This window comes from Vigna unguiculata, chromosome 2 (genome assembly GCF_004118075.2).
Source record: "Vigna unguiculata cultivar IT97K-499-35 chromosome 2, ASM411807v1, whole genome shotgun sequence".
NCBI lineage: Eukaryota > Viridiplantae > Streptophyta > Magnoliopsida > Fabales > Fabaceae > Vigna > Vigna unguiculata.
In genome coordinates this window covers 19,221,894-19,240,029 of record NC_040280.1, presented here as the reverse complement: position 1 = coordinate 19,240,029, position 18,136 = coordinate 19,221,894, and the positions used below count along the sequence as shown (strand labels likewise).

At 31.1% G+C, this 18,136-nt stretch overlaps 1 protein-coding gene across 1 annotated transcript; it reads right to left on the bottom strand.

Moving 5' to 3' along the window:
* Window positions 1-13,152: 13,152 nt before the first annotated feature.
* Window positions 13,153-15,454, bottom strand: LOC114172486. Its single transcript, XM_028056945.1, has one exon. The coding sequence runs from the start codon at window positions 14,945-14,947 to the stop codon at window positions 13,472-13,474; it is 1,476 nt and encodes a 491-aa protein (XP_027912746.1). The 5' UTR covers window positions 14,948-15,454; the 3' UTR covers window positions 13,153-13,471.
* Window positions 15,455-18,136: the final 2,682 nt, after the last annotated feature.

Here is an 18,136-nt window from a genome sequence, read left to right as displayed (position 1 = left end):
TTACTTTGCTTAAACTTCCAGCTCTTGCCTAAGCACTCTGGTTCATCTCGCTTAGGCTAGGTTAACTCGCCTGAGCGAGTAACACACACAAAACAACCTCGCACTCTCGCTTGAGTAAGCCTTGCTCGCTTGGGCGAGACCACCTTTCGCCCAGAGACCAAAATCCCTCGTCTAGGCGACGAGTTAAACTTAACAACGAGGTCCTCCTCGATTTCTCGTTTAGGCGAAAGACTCTCGCCTGAACGAGATCTCCAATCGCCCAACAATTTAACTACGAGCCTGAGCGAGAGAGAGACCCCTAGTTCAAAACTGACACTCACGGATTCTTGCCTGAGCGAGACCCACTCGCCTAAGCGAGATGGTCTGTCGCCAAGAACTAGAATTCTTCGCCTGAGGGAAATGCTCGAGTAGTAAAATTATTCAAGTCCCTACTAATCTCGCCTAGGCGAGTCCGGCTCGCTTGGGCGAGAATTGCAGACTCTGGCATTGTTTCACGCACGCAAATACCAGTTTCACATACCAAACCACATCCAATTCATGCCAAGCAATCCAGAATAATGCACCAAACATGTACACATAATTCATACACAAAATAATCCCCAAAAACTAAGTTTAACGCATAAGTCGCAATTTCAGTACCCAAACCCTCATTAATTCATACAATTGCATACTGAATTTCACTCATACAACATCTCAAAAACAATCAATCAACCTTCAAGTCATATCATATATGCATAGCACGAAATCATGGCTTTTAAGCATACATATACAATCAGTTCATAAACCAAAAGAAATCAAACGTGGAAGCTCCCCTAACCTGGAATTTCCTCTTGCAAAAGTATAATGCTACAGCTCTTCTTCTTGCCCAACACAAAAATCCCTTAGTGCTCCCACAACCATGCCAAAGCCAAATCAATACTAAACCATCAGGCCAACTCATGTTTCTTGCTAACTCACACAATTCACGTATTATATCATACGAAACATGCTCCAACATATTATTAAAACAATAATAATTAAACACCACCCAATTTGGCACATATAGGACTTGAACCCAAGTACTTTCACATAATAAAGTACTCTTAACCACTTGAGCTAGTCTTTTCCACGTCATACCCATCAGAATTTAATGTCATAAATACACTACCTACCCGCATTTATTAATTATTTAATTAATTAAATTATGCGGATCTTACATTTTCCCCACCTTGAAATTTTTCGTCCTCGAAAAAGAGAACTTACCAGCAAACAAGTAAGGATACAACTTCCTCATGAGGTCCTCCATCTCCCAAGTCATCTCCTGGGTTGCCTCATCGCAGAGAACCTTCACCGTCCGAATCTCCTTCCCTCTGAGTTTTTTGACTTGAGAATCCAGAATTCTCACCGGTCCAACTCCCATAGTCAGATCCTCGCGCACCTGGACATCGTCCTACTCCAGCACATGAGTAGGATCTGCCACGTACTTCCTCACTAGCTGATGAAATATACAAGTCTTTGTTCTAGTGCATCCTTCACTAACGATGCACTAATTGCCTCCTTAGAGATCGATAATATAGGTGAATTTCTTTGTCGAGCATTGGCTCGCACAAAACAAGTCGAGGTTAGCGCTACTTGACTTCTTGAAATGGGCATCCATACTGCCTATCTGTTTATTTGTTATCGCTTTCCTAATAGATTTTATAATGGACATTATCTTATCGATCAACCTTGGTAGAAAGTGTGATAGGGAGGTTAAGTTTCCTACTAGCCTCTGCACCTCTTTTAGGTTATTGGTGCTCCTCATGTCGATGACGCTTTGCATTTGTCGACATTAACTTCAATAGCTCTATTTTTTAGCATAAAGCCCAAAAACTTTCCTCCTTTGAAGCCCAAAAACTTTCCTCCTCTAAATTCTAAAACAGATTTTGTCGAGTTAAGGCGCATACGTTGATGACTGTTTCACAACAACTATTTCTCAACAAGTGCATTGGTGCATAGTAGCATCAAAAAGTGTTGTATCCACAGAGATTTAGCAAGTATATTGATAAAGAGTTTTTGGGTTGCATAATAAGTTAACAAGATGGTAATTGTATAGTAGAAGAAGATGAGATGAAATCAATTCATAGCCCCTACTCCACTCAATCTAATTACTACTATTTATTTTTACATGCACTCTTTATCACAAACCAGAAAAACCCAAAAACTAACAAACAATTGAATGAAAGTAAAGATAAATGCCCAAGAGGTAGAAGTATATATAATCAGAATTGATTACATCAAACCTGGACACGAGGGAGTTCAGCTACTCATTGAATATTACAATGCAATTCCAGCAACATCTACACATAAGATTTACACTAAGAACATCTCCCTTGTGCCTCACAGACCTTATTCTATCCAACTACTACATTTTTAGGCCTCCACTCAATGCTTCTACTAAGGATATAATGTCTTTATTTATAGAAATTTTAGGGCGGTACTTAGTCCAATTTTTGGCGCTCGGTCATGCAAAGCCTTAAGTGCTAAGCACATTATATTATGGCTCAGTTGTGCACCACATTAAGTATTGAGCACATTCTCTTGTTGCTCAACCATGCACCGCCTTAAGTGTTGAACACCATTTTGTTGTGGCTTAACTCCAAAAGTCATATTCTGGATCCTTACATGATTGCCTTACTAGAGCTTAGCTGTGAATTTTGGGGCTTAGCTTATCATTTTTAATTCTTCGAGAAATTGCTGCAAAATCATAAAAAATTCATTAATTTCTTATTTTTCTTCATTTTAGTACCTTATTCTGTAATTATAAGCTAAAAATGGTTGTTTACTTATAAAATATGATCAGTTAAAGCACGATAATTGTCAAGTTTATATGGAAATTTACATATTCTAGACACTTATCATACGTTGTGTTTTACTAACAAAGTTTGTCTTAACCACCATATCATTGTCATATACTTTCATATTTTTGCCAATTTTCATTTGGAAGATTTTGTCCATCAACCTCTGATACGTTGCACCAACATTCTTTAGGCTGAAAGACCTGACTTCATACTAGAATTTTTCCTTGTTTGTGATAAAAACATTTTTCTCCTTATAAACATCCAAAAACCTAAGAATTTGGTGTTTGGAAGCTCCATTAACCAATCGATAGATGTTAGGCAACGAGTAGGAACCCTTTGGGCATACTTTATAAAGGTCTGTGAAGTCGGTGAACATCCTCTGCTTACCGTTCGACTTCTTCACCATACGACAATCGATAGTTGGATGGTGTATTTGATTTCATGAATCTAACTCCAAGTAGCTTTCTTACCTAGGCTTCAATTGTATTTTTGCACTTCTCTCTCAAGGGTCGTTTCTTTTGGGCCACCGACCTTAGTTTCTTACAAACCGATAGTTTGTGTGACATTACTAGTCGATGTACTCCGAGCATGTGAACTGACGTCCATGTGAAAAAGTCTTTATTTCTTTCGAGGACTTTTGTTACAAATCGCATTTGGTCTCCTATCAGGTCTTTTCCAAAGCAGGCATGTTATCGTCTCACTTGAGGTTCCATTATTTCTTTGGCATTCATCCAAGGATCCAGGTCTTCCATGGCAACAACTTCTCGCCTTTGTTCCACGGGCGGACAATAATCGATCATCTTTAGGCCTATCCTATAGCACCTGAAACCCTTATTCCAACAAATTAAATAATTACTCAACGCCAAAATTAGAAGACTAATGAGATATCAATAGTGATAAAAATCTTATATAATAAAAGAAAAAATTTAAAATAAATACTTTCTATAATTAAAATAATTTTTATAAATAATAGATTTGAATGAATGAATTAATTAACACAAAAAATTAACAGAATAATAAACTATCAAAATGAATAATGATAAAATTCTTATATTATAGAAGGAAGAAAATTTTGATTAAATATTATTATATAACATAAAAATTATAAGATTAATAGATATCAATAATTAATTGTTAGGATAATCTTATATTATAAAGAAAAAAAATAGAATAAACATTTTCCTATAATCCAAATTTCTTTTATAAATAATAGGTTTGAATGAATGAATTAGTTAACTAATAAAAATTAAAAAACAATATCAATAATTAATAGTGATAAAATAGTTATATTATGAAACAAATAAAATTTGGGATAAATATATTTCTATAATTAAAATTATTTTTATCAATACAATTTAAATGAATTATTTCAATAATTAACATAAAAATTAGAAGAATAAAAATATATTAAACATTAATAGTAATAAAATATTTATATTATAAAAGAAAGACAATTTGAAATAAATATTTTTTATAATTAAGATTATTTTTATTATTAATGGATTTAAATGAATTAAATAACTATTTAACACCAAAATTAGAAGATTAAGAAGATATCAATAAATAATAATGACACAAATCTTATATAGTAAAGGAAAATTTTTTGAAATAATATTTTTCTATAATTAAAATTATTTTTATAAATAATAGATTTCATTGAATAAATTACATAATACAAAAAATTAGAAAAATAATAAATTATCAAAATGAATAGTGATAAAATTATTTTACTATAAAATATATGAAATTTAAAATAAGTAACATTATATAACACAAAATTTATAAAACTAATAAGATATCAATAATTAATAGTTATAAAAATATCATATTATAAGAAGAAATTAAAATAAATATTTTTCTATAATTAAAGTTATTTTTATAAATAATGAACTTGAACGAATTATTTATTTAACAAAAAAAATTAAGAAATAAATAAAACGACAATAATTTATAGTGATAAAATTTATATAATAAAAAAATAAAATTTAGAATAGTTATATTTTAATAATTAAAATTTAAACAAAATTATTTAATTAATTAACATAAAAATAAATTAAAACAAATTGAATTATTTTTATCAAGAATTTAAATAAAATTATTTATAAATTATTTTTATAACTAATAGAAGAATAATTTAATATTAATACTTAATAATAATAAAAGTATTATATTATAAAGAAAAAATTGAGAATAAATATTTTTTATAATTAAAATTATTTTTATTATTAAAATTTAAATTAATTAATTAATTAATAAACATGAAATTAAAAAATTAATAAAATATTTGACTAAATCAATTATTGATGAATTTATCGACGAATTTTGACATATGTAGTTATTAACAGATTTTTTGAAAAAATATTCGTCGGTAAATAAATATGTCTTATTGACGAATTTTTTGATGGATTTTATCGACAAAAGTAAATCAGTTGGTAATTGAAATTAAAAAAATTGTCGGTGAAATTTGTCGATAAATTAAATTTACCGACAAAATTATTTTGTTCAGTAATTCCAAGAATTTTTGTAGTGTGAATTGCATTGATTTTGGACCATCTACACTATTTTTTAATCAAATTGTACTATTTTTATTTACCGAATTACATTGATTTTGAACTGAACTGCTTAAGAAAATTACAAAATCCTAAATAACATGAGCAAGTTTTGTATTTCAAAATCATATTGAAGACAAACAAGGTCATCCATTTATCAACGAAACCAACATCATATATATCATACTTCTTTACACCGAAATCAACATATTAATATGTGTTAATACAAAGGTTTATATCTTATAATACATATGTTTATGTAACTAAAATTAATTATTAACTAAAAATTAGTAAAATATATTAACTTTTATAATTTTATATATTTTTATTTTATGTAACTAAAGTTAAATTGGAAACTAAATATAAAATTTTGACATAAGTTTATATTTTACATTTTGTTTTCTTAAAAATATAATATATTTTCAATTTTGTTTCTAAATGTAACATATTTAAGTATTTATAAGTATATTTTAATTTTATATAAATAAAAATTTATTTTATTATACTTATTTTGTAAATAAATTTTATATTACTTATTTATTAGTATTGTTACTGCATTCATTTATTTTTAGTTAGAGTATACTCATATTTATATTTTTATATGATTACTTTATATGTCATTCTTTTTGGCAACTTAATTAATTATTCACAATATCAACTACTTTATTAGTAAATTAAATATATGTTAAACCATGTATTAACCAAAATCATGTAAAAGAATATTATTATTTTCAAATACCAATTTCTTAAAAAATGTATTATTCTTTTGAAATATTAAAATTAAAATTTAATCATATTAAACTAAGAAAACGAAAAATTTATTTAAAATTCTGGTCTACCAAACCAGTGAAATTAGTGTTGTGGCTAAGTTCCACCTGCAAATGGTTGCGCTCTGTCATCAATGTCATCCACTTCATCTTATTCTACCTCTACAAATCCCACACCACCCCATTCTTTGTCCTTCAATCCCATAGTACAATAGTTAACTATAAGTGTAAATAGTTAACCATTTCAAGTACAATTTTTCAAAACTAACTAATTAGTAGTACAACTCAGTTTTATTATTAATAGTTCAATTATTTTTAGTTTGATATAGTTTAGTTAATTATAGTTTAGTATAATTAAGTTATTTTTGTCCAACCCTAATTACAATAACTTGTTAACATAAAAGTGTATAGGTTGAAGCTTCAACAAAGATGGGTTTATCCAAATGGAGAAGTCCTTAGTTCTGAAAGGTTAATAGAAGAAGTAAACTTCTCCTAATGCCATAGGTGGAGGAGTTAGCAAAGAAACCCTTAAATCAAGAAGATTTTTTAGGTTAAATGAAGAAGAATCTATTGTTATAATAAAACCTTATGTAGGTTGAATGTATAAAATCTCACAAATAACAAAAATATCTCAGAATATCTACTACATCAAAATTTTTCAACAATATAATAACGATGACCAAAATGATGTTTTTTCCACTAGATAACTTATTTAAATCTAAACACAAAATTCTTAATTTTAGACTTTATGTGGTTATACTTGTAAAAACTTATCAAAATAACAGGATATCACTAGTTATTTTATTATAAATTATATATATATATATATATATATATATATATATATATATATATATATATATATAGTATCTACCTATTTATGAATTTTTACTGTAAGCACAAGGTGATATTCCAAAACAAGTTGTTCTTTTCATTGTGAAAAAAAGATAGTCAAAATTAGAAGTAATGAAGTTGTCACGTCAAACCATTGAATGGGAAAGGGTTGCATCCTTATTTCAAAATAATCTCCCTTATTTATCTTTCAATAATATCACCATTTTGTGAGCTCACATCTTCTCCTAACTCCATTCTTTTGTGTCTTTTATTTCATACTCCAAAATATATGAAGTATGAGGGATTGGAGTCAATAATTCACGTCGAAGCGTACAAGCACCAAGCATTATGGGCCTCATGCACTAGTTTACTTTATTTTGCAATTGTTGAATGACACTAATCAAATAGGGCCAACTTACAATTTCGCTTGTCACAAGACATTCCTGAATCACCCAACAATCTTGATGATATCCATAAACTAGACATGAGGGTGTTGACAAGATTAAAATTGGGTTAGTAAACATGCGTAATGGATAAACGTATGGAACAATAGGCGTGACATAAAGTTGAATGGATTACTAGTTATATGGCCCTTTGTCCACACTAGGGAGTACATGTCGTGGTATACAACTAACTCAATTTTGTTTTTGTTTGTTCCACAAATGTTGCATGACCCTAGGATGCATCGTGCCTCGACTTTGACACATGTCCCTTCTCCATAACAAGATGACACTAGACATGAATACAACACTCCAGAATCAGAGGGAAGTATGGATGCAAGAAGGGATTCCATTTCTTCATTTTCTGATCTAGGCATGCCAAGCAGGTTTGGAGCTTATGCCTTGCCACCACTTACTTCATGCGAGGTTTTGCGGACCTAATTCCTAAACTCCACCTTCGTCCTAAGGTATTTGCGAACCACGTCATGTCTTGTTTTATTATGTCCAAAGTCAGTATGAAACAACTTCATCCTCTGATGCATATCAAGGTCATTAAGGTGAACAACATCATGAACCACAACCTTTAGAGAAAGAACCACCTAGATCTCCCCAAGGAAGGAGGAACCCAACTAGGAACAAGCAGTGATTGCATTGTGGAACTGGACACCCTTATGGGGATTGAATAAGAAATAATTAGCTTTAATTTTCATCTATTATTATTTAGGCAACGTATTGTTCCTTTGTAATATAAACTTTGAGATTGATGAATAAAAAGAAGTTTGTTTTAATACATATCAATTATTTATTCAGATTAAATGTTTGCACAGTAAGACAATATTGTAATAAAACACAAACTACATATAAAGAATCTAACAAAGAAAAAGAATCTAACACTATGTATGACAATAGCTCCATCCAAAGTAAACTAACACTACTCACATGTCTCAACATTATTTATGCACGTGACATGGCTCAGAAATGTTGTTTTGTGCATCCTTTATGCAAATTGACACAGACCATTCATTGATTAATGGTTGAATTGGACAACCAGCACACATTTTGGTCGGATCAACTATTTACTGGTGGACTTACTTTAATTAAATGGATGAGATTGATTATGATTGTGTCATGGGAAAACCCTAACCTATATAAATTTCAAAATATCTACATTTCATACTCATACTTGGTTATCTCCAACTAAAACTCAAAGTTAAGTCACCAAGGTAAAGATGGTCACCCAACACAAAAATAACCAACATAATAGTTTTTGTGTGGTTGTTAACTATGAAGGTCACATAAATTTTGCTTTCTTTGTGCTTGCGAATATGAAACTATAGTTGTTAAATGAACAAATTAGAAGCTATCATTGTTGCACAAATGGTATAAGGTTTAAAGATATTTAGTATCACAAGCCACTAATAATACAAAACTAATAAGTTGATCAACTAGTTACAGATAAAGATGTTCGCAACATTGTTGCGTGGCACCTTCTGATACCACATGATGTTCTCATTAAGCTTTGAGTGACCTTACAACCTAGTGGAGAACGAAGCATGAGACATTGGTGTTTATTTATTTATGTTTACCATGACAACTTTGTATGTTGTAAGGTGTTCCTTAATAAGATCGAAGTATTATTTTCAATCTTCTAATATGTAAAACTTAGGTCCTTGTCTACCATGCAGTTAAGTGTGTCTTAAATGTTCACTTAAATGTTGAGTGATTTCCATCACTTAGTCGTGTCTTAAACTGAATAGTCTTGTATTAATTTAGAAGGCCTAACTTAGGTTTTATGTTTTCTAATTTCTTTCCATTGTGTTAAGTGGAAAAAATACATCACAAAATCGAAGTTATCATATTTAAGTAACTTGATATTTTTCATTGTCTTAAGTGGATTAAATACTTGAGAAAACATTTCTTATGAAATTTTTATAACACTTAGAAGACCAACATTAAGACTATAAAAGTCATAATTGTGTGTTAATTCTCACCCTTCATTAAGGATGTTGATGTTGTTTTTGACTAACTTTGAGAACACCTAACTCACTTTTTATGGCCTCCCAACTCATTCCATTGTAAGTGGATTAAATACTTGAGAAAACATTGTTTATGATATTTTTATAACATTCTGCCATAAAGACAAGACCTAACACCTTTATTGGGTAAGTGTGTCAAACATAAGGCTAAACTTCATATGGACATGGGTGGCCTCATCCTTATTTCAATCAATAACACACCCTAAAATAATTCCCCTATAAATACCAACACTTTAAACCCAACCTATCATAATCATTTATTGCTTAATAAACCCACCCACTACAAGCACTTTCTACAAATCATTGACCAAGAAAACTATTCAAATTCCTATCTAGCAGCCTTGTTTTCAAATGGCCAAATCATTCAATCTCAAGATGGTGTGCAGTTCCAATGTGAAAGTCCCAAACTCTTTCACAATACAATTGCACATTCAACCTCTTGAAGCATAAATTGTCCTCAACTCTGGAAATTCTGCCCACCACATTCATCAACAAGTTGTATTTCTAAAGACCCACATTGAATGAACAAGGCGCCATTATGCATAATGCTCTACAAATATCAACAAATGGTGACATTATACAAATGATTAATTGTAAGTCTCATTTCCCCATTAACATAATAATTGAGTTGTTTGTTACCTTGATAAGGTCAACTAAAGAAACACTTACTCTTCTACACCCAACTCCTTATTCCTCTTCCATAAACCCAAACTGTATCCCGTGTTCACCAGCAATACTATATTATGGAGGTATTTCCAAATGGGTAGGCATCACAAATAGTCCATATGGTTATGGTCTATACTTCAGATCAGACATTGTTGTCACCATGTCAATCCTCCATAATTAACCCTTCAATGAGCTTCTACAAAAAATAACCTAAAGAATACATTATGGGGAGTGCAAAATAGTAACTGAATTTGACTACTTTCATCTAGTCAGGGTAGTTAATAACAAACTTATTCATGATATGGTTAGAATAAATCATATTATGATATTACACAAATGATTAACCACGAAAAAAAGTTTAACGTATAGACTCGTTTATGTATCGTCCCCACACTTGAAAATACATTGAATTGTGCATCTAAACAAGAAATATACATCCACCAACTCATGATGAACTATGAGAATATGTGAAACCTTGGATACATGTCTATCCAAGACGTCGTACAAGATTTAGACATCCATTTGTGTAATTTTTCAGTTTCATTTCATTTTCAATTATGGCAACTTTGTTAGGTGTAAATCGCTTTCATTTAATAAATATATTTCCTATTCACTTATACATTTTCAATTTCATTATTAGAAATTGTCTAATTAAAAAATATATTACAAAAAAGAGAAACCAAACACAAACAAATTAATTAAAAAACATATTTTTTCAATAAATTACTTAAAATGAAATAAACTATAAAACTTCTTTAGAACTAAGTATAACATATTCTTTAAATTTTGAATTCTATTGGTCATACTTATACCCTTTTCATTTCTTAATTTTTATTCCCATAAATCAAAATAAAAAATATATTTAAAAAGTATAATTTAACAAAATCCAACCGATTGAATATTTATTTGCTAACAACAAATTTTCACTCAATTATTTATTCATTTATTTTTAAAATATAATTTTTAATAATATATACATTGCATTTATTTTTTCTACTTTAAATAAAACTACAGATCATCAATTGCTAATTTATAGACTTTCAACGACAAAATAATAATAAATTAATTTATTCAACAATGTAACTAGTCCTCTTTTAATATTATTATCTCAAAATATTACATCAATTACTAAATTAACTATGTACATTTTTCTTTTTAACTTTGATCCTTCTATTTAGAAAATATGAAAACTAAAAAATATTTCAGAATTCGATTTCTTGAAAACCGAATTCTGACCGAAATTCCAGTCAAAATATACAAAAATAGTTTAGAATTTGATTTTTCAAAAATCAATTTTTGACCTAAAACGAAAAAATGTGCTATACATGTAAATTTTTTTTTTAAAATTATGTACAGTAAAAAAAGAAAATCTTTATATCACGGGCAATATCCTTCCTTCCACAATTAACATAGAGAGAGTGGCTTGAATGAAAAGCTGAAAGTGAAATGAAAGAGAAATAATAAATATAGAAGCACACTTAATTGCATATTGAGAAGCAAGAATATGCCCTGCAACTTCTTTTCTTCCATGAGATATTACAACTGAGATCATGATTTTTTTTCCATAAATGGGGTACTCACACATGCTTCACTCATCTTATATCAACACTGAAAAATGTTTTGATAAGAGGTTTCATTAAACCAATTGAAAACAAAAAAACAAAAAATAACCCTCTGAATTGCGATTCCCTCTGTAAGGTCGACCAGAGCATCTCAACCTTCATTATGCACATTTTTGTCTTAACAAGAATTAGAAAAGTTTCTCATTTAACAGTTACTTTTGTGAGTAATAGAGACACCACTTGTCCTTTTTAACTATGCATCATCACTCTCAGTCACTCATTACCTACATGTTTGAATTAAGAAGTCATCATTTGTATGATCCCATTTGTTTTTATTATTCTTTTTCCTATTTTTCTTTTCAAACTATTAGCTATTCCATGAATTCATAATCTCTGCTCATTTTTTAGTGCTTTCAAATTCTTATTTTGATTCCAAATTTTCTTTAGTTTTATTCGGCAGAGTATTCAAATCCCTGTTTCGTACCATAACAGAGAACATAAAGAATATTTTACAGCTCATGATGATGTAATAAAAACTATCAACTTCCTTAAAAAAAAAGTAGACAAATGTTTACAAGATCCCAGAAACCCTGATGAAAAATATTGAACTTTATTTGCATGATTGATTATTTAGGTGGTTCTATTTGCAAAAATTAAGGTACCCTTTTGCGTGGTTCATTCCACATAATGATTCAACACCCCAAAGGAGCATATAATTTGGTTGAAATACGATTTTGATTCTTCTTGAGTGCCTATGGATTCTACTGATTGAGCCCACATGTGGGCATTACCAAGAGCTACTATAATACAAGTGGTCCTCTCATACAACCTCAAGGACTAAGAATGGAAACATAGTCAACAAAATATAAAGGAACCGACATGTCCAAAAAGGTGTACAAAATCTCATGCTATTAAGATACATGTGTTAGAAAGTTATACATGGAGCAATTATGAGTCTTACTACCTTAGAACCATAGAGAAGCTTGTTTTTGTTTCCTCATACTTCTTCTACTAAGCAATTATTCATGGTTTAATCTTCAACCTAAAGAATGCTCCAACAACCACTTTTTTTTTTTTTTCAATGGCCAAGGAAAAGGACAAGTTGAACAAAAAAATTTGGTGAGGAAAATGGTTTGCCTTTGCCTCCTCTTACAGCTTCACCTTCCAAGGTTTTGCACATATTTCAAGCATTACCATTTGACAATGCTGAGATCTATGTTAAAGGAACCACTTGGGTATGAGACATTAATGTACCTTAGCCAAGTTTAAAGATATTTTTCTATTTCACTTTAAGAAAACCATTGCAATTACCATTTACCAACCCCCACCTCCAAGGACAACTTTTAGTTTTCAACCACTTTCATAGCATTAAAGGTGTTGGTTGCAAATACACAGCTCAAAATGAACTGCTACATGGTTATTTATGCCACCTATAAGATGAAAAATTGGAATACCCCAACACTAAAAGACAAAGATTCATTGAAGCAACCGAGGGTGAAGTTCAACATTTGCATAAAAAGAACATAGTCCCAAGAGTATATAGTTGTACTTGACAAAGGAAATAACAAAGAAATATGAATTGAGAAACTAGTAAGTTCTTATGCTCTATAAACATGAAAAGAAAGACTACCCTAAACCAAAACAACGGATCTAAGGCCTTAGGAACAAAACTCATTTACCCACTTGTTTGTACATCGTCATTGCTTTCATCATATGGGATAAAGACACAATGCTTTTAGAGTTCCAAGCATTCAGCTACCTCAACAACAGATTCTTCAAAATGCTGCAAAATTTCTCCCTATTCATCAACTGGTGCTGGTAGGTTCAGATCAATGAGGCATGGAACTGCAGCAGCTCCTGGCCTTATCACAAGGGTGTTCTCATCAGAACCTCCTATAAAATGCGATCTCTTATGACCCCCCAAGGCTTGGCCTGACCTGAAAATTTTGTTGCAGATTGGACATTCATGTGCCTTGTTTTTCTTTGACTTCAATTTCTTCTTCCCCTTTTGGCCACTGAGGTTCCTGTTGCTGTAAGCCTTTGGAGCTGGATAAGAGTCACTGTCTGTGCTGTTTTCATCACTCTCGTAAGCTGAATCATCATAACCATTGTCTCTTTCACTGGTTAAGCACTCGTACTTGTTCACAGAACCATTCGCCATTTTCCTGCTAGAAACCCTTCCTAAATTTTGGCCAAGAGAATCATCATAGTTGGGTTTCTTAGATTTCTTTGAATCGAATTTCCTTGCAGCCCCACCATCATGTCTATCATTCTCCCAATCCTCCAAAACAAATTTCTTGAATTCAACGCTCCTGCTTGGCACTTTCCTCGACTCAACATAATAATCCTCAAACCCAGAAAAGACTTTCGAAGACTGAACCTCATTCTTGAAATTCCCATTATTTGAATCAGTGGAGTCAACCTCCTTAGGACCATATCTGAAATACCCAGAATCTGAATTATCAGAATCATACCCAACCTCAGCATACTTAAGCTTCAAGTCCTTGGGCTGCTCCAACTTCTTCTCTACAGACATAAAATTCTTACCATCACTGTTCATCATAGCAACCTTGGTTTCCGAAGAAGGTGACTTTGCCTCTAGAACAACCGAGTTGTTATCAGAAGACTCTGTGAACAAAGCAAAACGACCCTTGTAGCTAGAATCCTTGGACAACATCATCAAACACCTAGCCACCTCTTCTTGACCCTGCTCAACCTCTGAAACAGAAGATTGAGCTTGGTTGTTGCTACTGCTATGGGTCTTGAACCTCATTCTCTTGGACCTCCTTGGCGTAGAAGTTTCAGTGTCGGATTGACTGTCCATAACCATTTTCTGCTTCTCAGAAAACCCACCAGAACTGCTCTCAAACCTGATGGATCCCTTGTCCTTTTCAGAGTGACAAGCCATGTGGCCACAAAGAGCCTTCAATGACAGAAATCCCTTACCACATTCTTTGCAGAACTTTTCATGCTGCAAACTGGAATTGGAATGCACAAACCTGGTGGTCTTCTTGGGGTTCTCTCTAAGACCATAAGCACCACCGCCACCACCACCACCACCACCACCGTTTTCTTCAGACCCCAAATCCCTCTTCCTCTTTCCCCTGCCATTCAACTTGAACATGCCATTAGTAGCATTGTTCCTCTCTAAAGCTGAATTCTCACTCATCATGTGAGTTCTGATGTGGCCACCGAGAGACTTCCCACACGGGAACCTCTTGCTGCAATACTTGCACACAAACTTCCTCTCCTCCATTGATTGATACGACATCATGAATAACGAACGAATCTAATCCAAATATTATTGTACCCACCAAGCAAAACGAAAACAAGATCAACAAACTTTTTAACACTTACCTCAAAATCCGCAAGCACTATGTGCATATGCACATTCCATGATCATGTGAACACACCGGGGGTAGGGGCTGTAAGCCACAAATTCAGATCAAGTTCAGAAAAACAGATCACAAAGCTTCTTCCTTTCTCACCAGGTGATGATCAAAAGAGAATCAAAGCGTTCAGATGCGACGGTTCCATAAGTACATAGATTAGACCCGAGAAAAGGCAGAACGAGACACCCTCAATTTTGTTTCTCCCAAGCAAACAAAATCAATGGGGTTGCCATGGAAAAAAAAAATCCAATTTTGAGAGATGGGTTGTTCTTGTTGTTGTTTGTTGTTGCTGCTACTACTCAATAGGCACCAAAGAAGAAGAGCTAGAACTAACCATCACTCTCTTCTCTTTTATTTTTCTTTCTCTCTCTCTATATACATATACATGTATATATATATATATATATATATATATATATATCTCTCTCTCTTTTTTTGGTAGTTCTCTCTTTTTGGTGGTGTTGTAGTTGGAGGAGAATTCCATGCATGGAATAAAAATAAAATAAAGTAAAAAGGGTAGTTTTTAAGAGAAAACAAAATATTGAAACACGTGTACTCTGTTGAGCACAGTTCGGTGGTTCTTTGCACAGTCAAAATTGGAAAATGTATGGCAAATCAAAAAATTGAAACATCCAAACTATGCCTTAGATTATCTTGCTTCTCAGCTCACACAAGTTCAATGTCAGAAACTCCTACACTTAGTTTTTTAAGCTAAACACCTTCAATATCATTGCTAAAATTCATATATTCAATTTAATTTATAACATTTTATTTATTCTAACGATATGGTTTTAGTTTTTAGAATCCACCATTGTTTCACTTAATGCAAAATTAAATAATTAAAAAAATGTATTGATTTTTATTAAAGTTCTATTTGGGATACATGTTGTCACTAGAAAATGAATTCTCAGCAAAATCCTTTATGGTCATTTGAATGGTGTCTTTGTTTTTATATTATTATTTAGTTACCTTTAAACTGAAAATTTATATTTTCATTAGCAATTTATTACATGTGAATTATATTACTTTAAAAATGTATTATATCTCATCAAAAGTTTAACTTAAATTTTAGCTTAATTTTTGAAGAGAAATGAACAATTTATTTATTTGTTTGTTTTGGGTGTTAAATAGAGAATTATATCTGTAGTTAATAAAATATTTGGAAGAGGCACTGAATTTGAATTCTGACATATTTATAAATCATGCATAACATCTTTTAGTGGATTGAGTATGTCCATTCTCGTGAGGTCCATTTGATGACTTACTCAATTGAGAATATACTCTTTTTTTTTAATAATAATTATATTCCTTAGTTGTGTTGTTACCCAAATAATTTATCATTATCCAATATTTCTATGTATGTAATAGTGATAAAACTTTAGAAAATATTAACTTGTAAAGTATCTTCTGATCTTTATATAAATGCTAAATGGTAATTAAAGGGTACAAAATAATACTAGAATTCGTGCATGGGATTGGAATCTTTTCCCCTGTTTTTGCCCACAGTTTCAATTCATGTGTGCATTGTGACTATGAGTACAAGACATAGTTCTGAGAGAGAAAAAAGAAAACATTTATAGCACACATCACTTACATTTTTCATGTCTGCATGTGTGCTATATGATAACAAAAAAAAAATGAGTTACTTTTTTTTTAATTATTATATTGGTATAAATTATCTGTGGTAAAAAACATGTGAGTCTGTATTTTCATATAAGAAACCCTGAATATTTGTTTATATATTCTAATATATGAAGTAAAAAAATAATAACAGTGTTAAACTGGAAAACACACTCTTGAACAAGGTTGGGTTAGAATATGCTAAATATTTTACAGCACTTGACACCACAAATTTCTATAACTTCCCTTAGATTAAGTCAAACACTGTTGCAGATGTGATTTGCTTGTTCCAAGAGATTACTTTTATTCTTCTACCTATTTTTGGTGCAAGAAAACCACTAATGGTGCTTCATTTTCTACACTTACATCCTCTAAAAGGTTGATTTGATTAGTCAATGTAATTAATATATATTAGAGTTTAGCAACATTTTCGCAGTGTTTCACTCAATTTTATTTTCCTTCAAAGGAAACAAAAATAGAGTAAATAAGTTTAAATACAAATTTTAAAAAGTAAAAGGATTAAACTTTTACCAAAGAAAAAAAAAACTTAACTTCAATAACTTAAAAAAAGAAAAAAGAGTTGTATAGTATGTTCTGACGTTTATCTTCTTATCTCATCATGAATCTCATTGATTTTTTCTTTTCTCTTCATTCCATCCCTTGAAAGTTGTTCTTGTCTTTTTAAAAATGTTTTTCTTTTTCTAAAAATGTATTATAAAAAATAGTTTAATTTTTTCCACTATTAACTTATTAAAAAGTATCTTATATTTAATTCCAAAATAGTTATGGAAAAGTTAATAATTGTGTTCTATGTATCGATCCACATCTAAAATGAGAATGTAAAATATTTTAACAAATGTTATCTCAGTCTATTGATGGTTTAGATAAGTGATTGGATAACCATGGTTTAGAATATGTAGAAATAAAGTAACAATATCATTTTTAGGTTAAAGAAGATAAATATAAAAGATATTTTTTTTATTTACATCACTTAAATGTTTGGACCTAGATAAGAAACAAAATTTCCAAAGTAAAATTATCATATTCTGAATGGTATCTAAGTCTAATCCAGTGCATAAAAAGGACATATGATGATACAGAGGGAGAGGATTTTTGTTTGTGACTGAGAAAAAGCAGAAGAAAAAACAGAGAACTTTGTAAATTACGTCAAATGTTCTAAACACCAAGTGACAACTCTTATATAGTGCCTCTGGAAGTCACAAGCTGAAGGTCATGTTTTGTAAGGCATCTTTCAGTAATATCAGAAGTGGGACAGTGGGTGCAGAGGTGCTAAGGCTGAATGGATCTTTATTTATAAAAGGAGCATGGCATTCCAAATGCTCTTTTTATTCAATCAATTTCTTTACTAATAAAAAACAACCACATGTGTTTGAGAAGAGTTATCTTTAAAGACATGATTTTATACTATTAAATATAAGAAAATTATATTT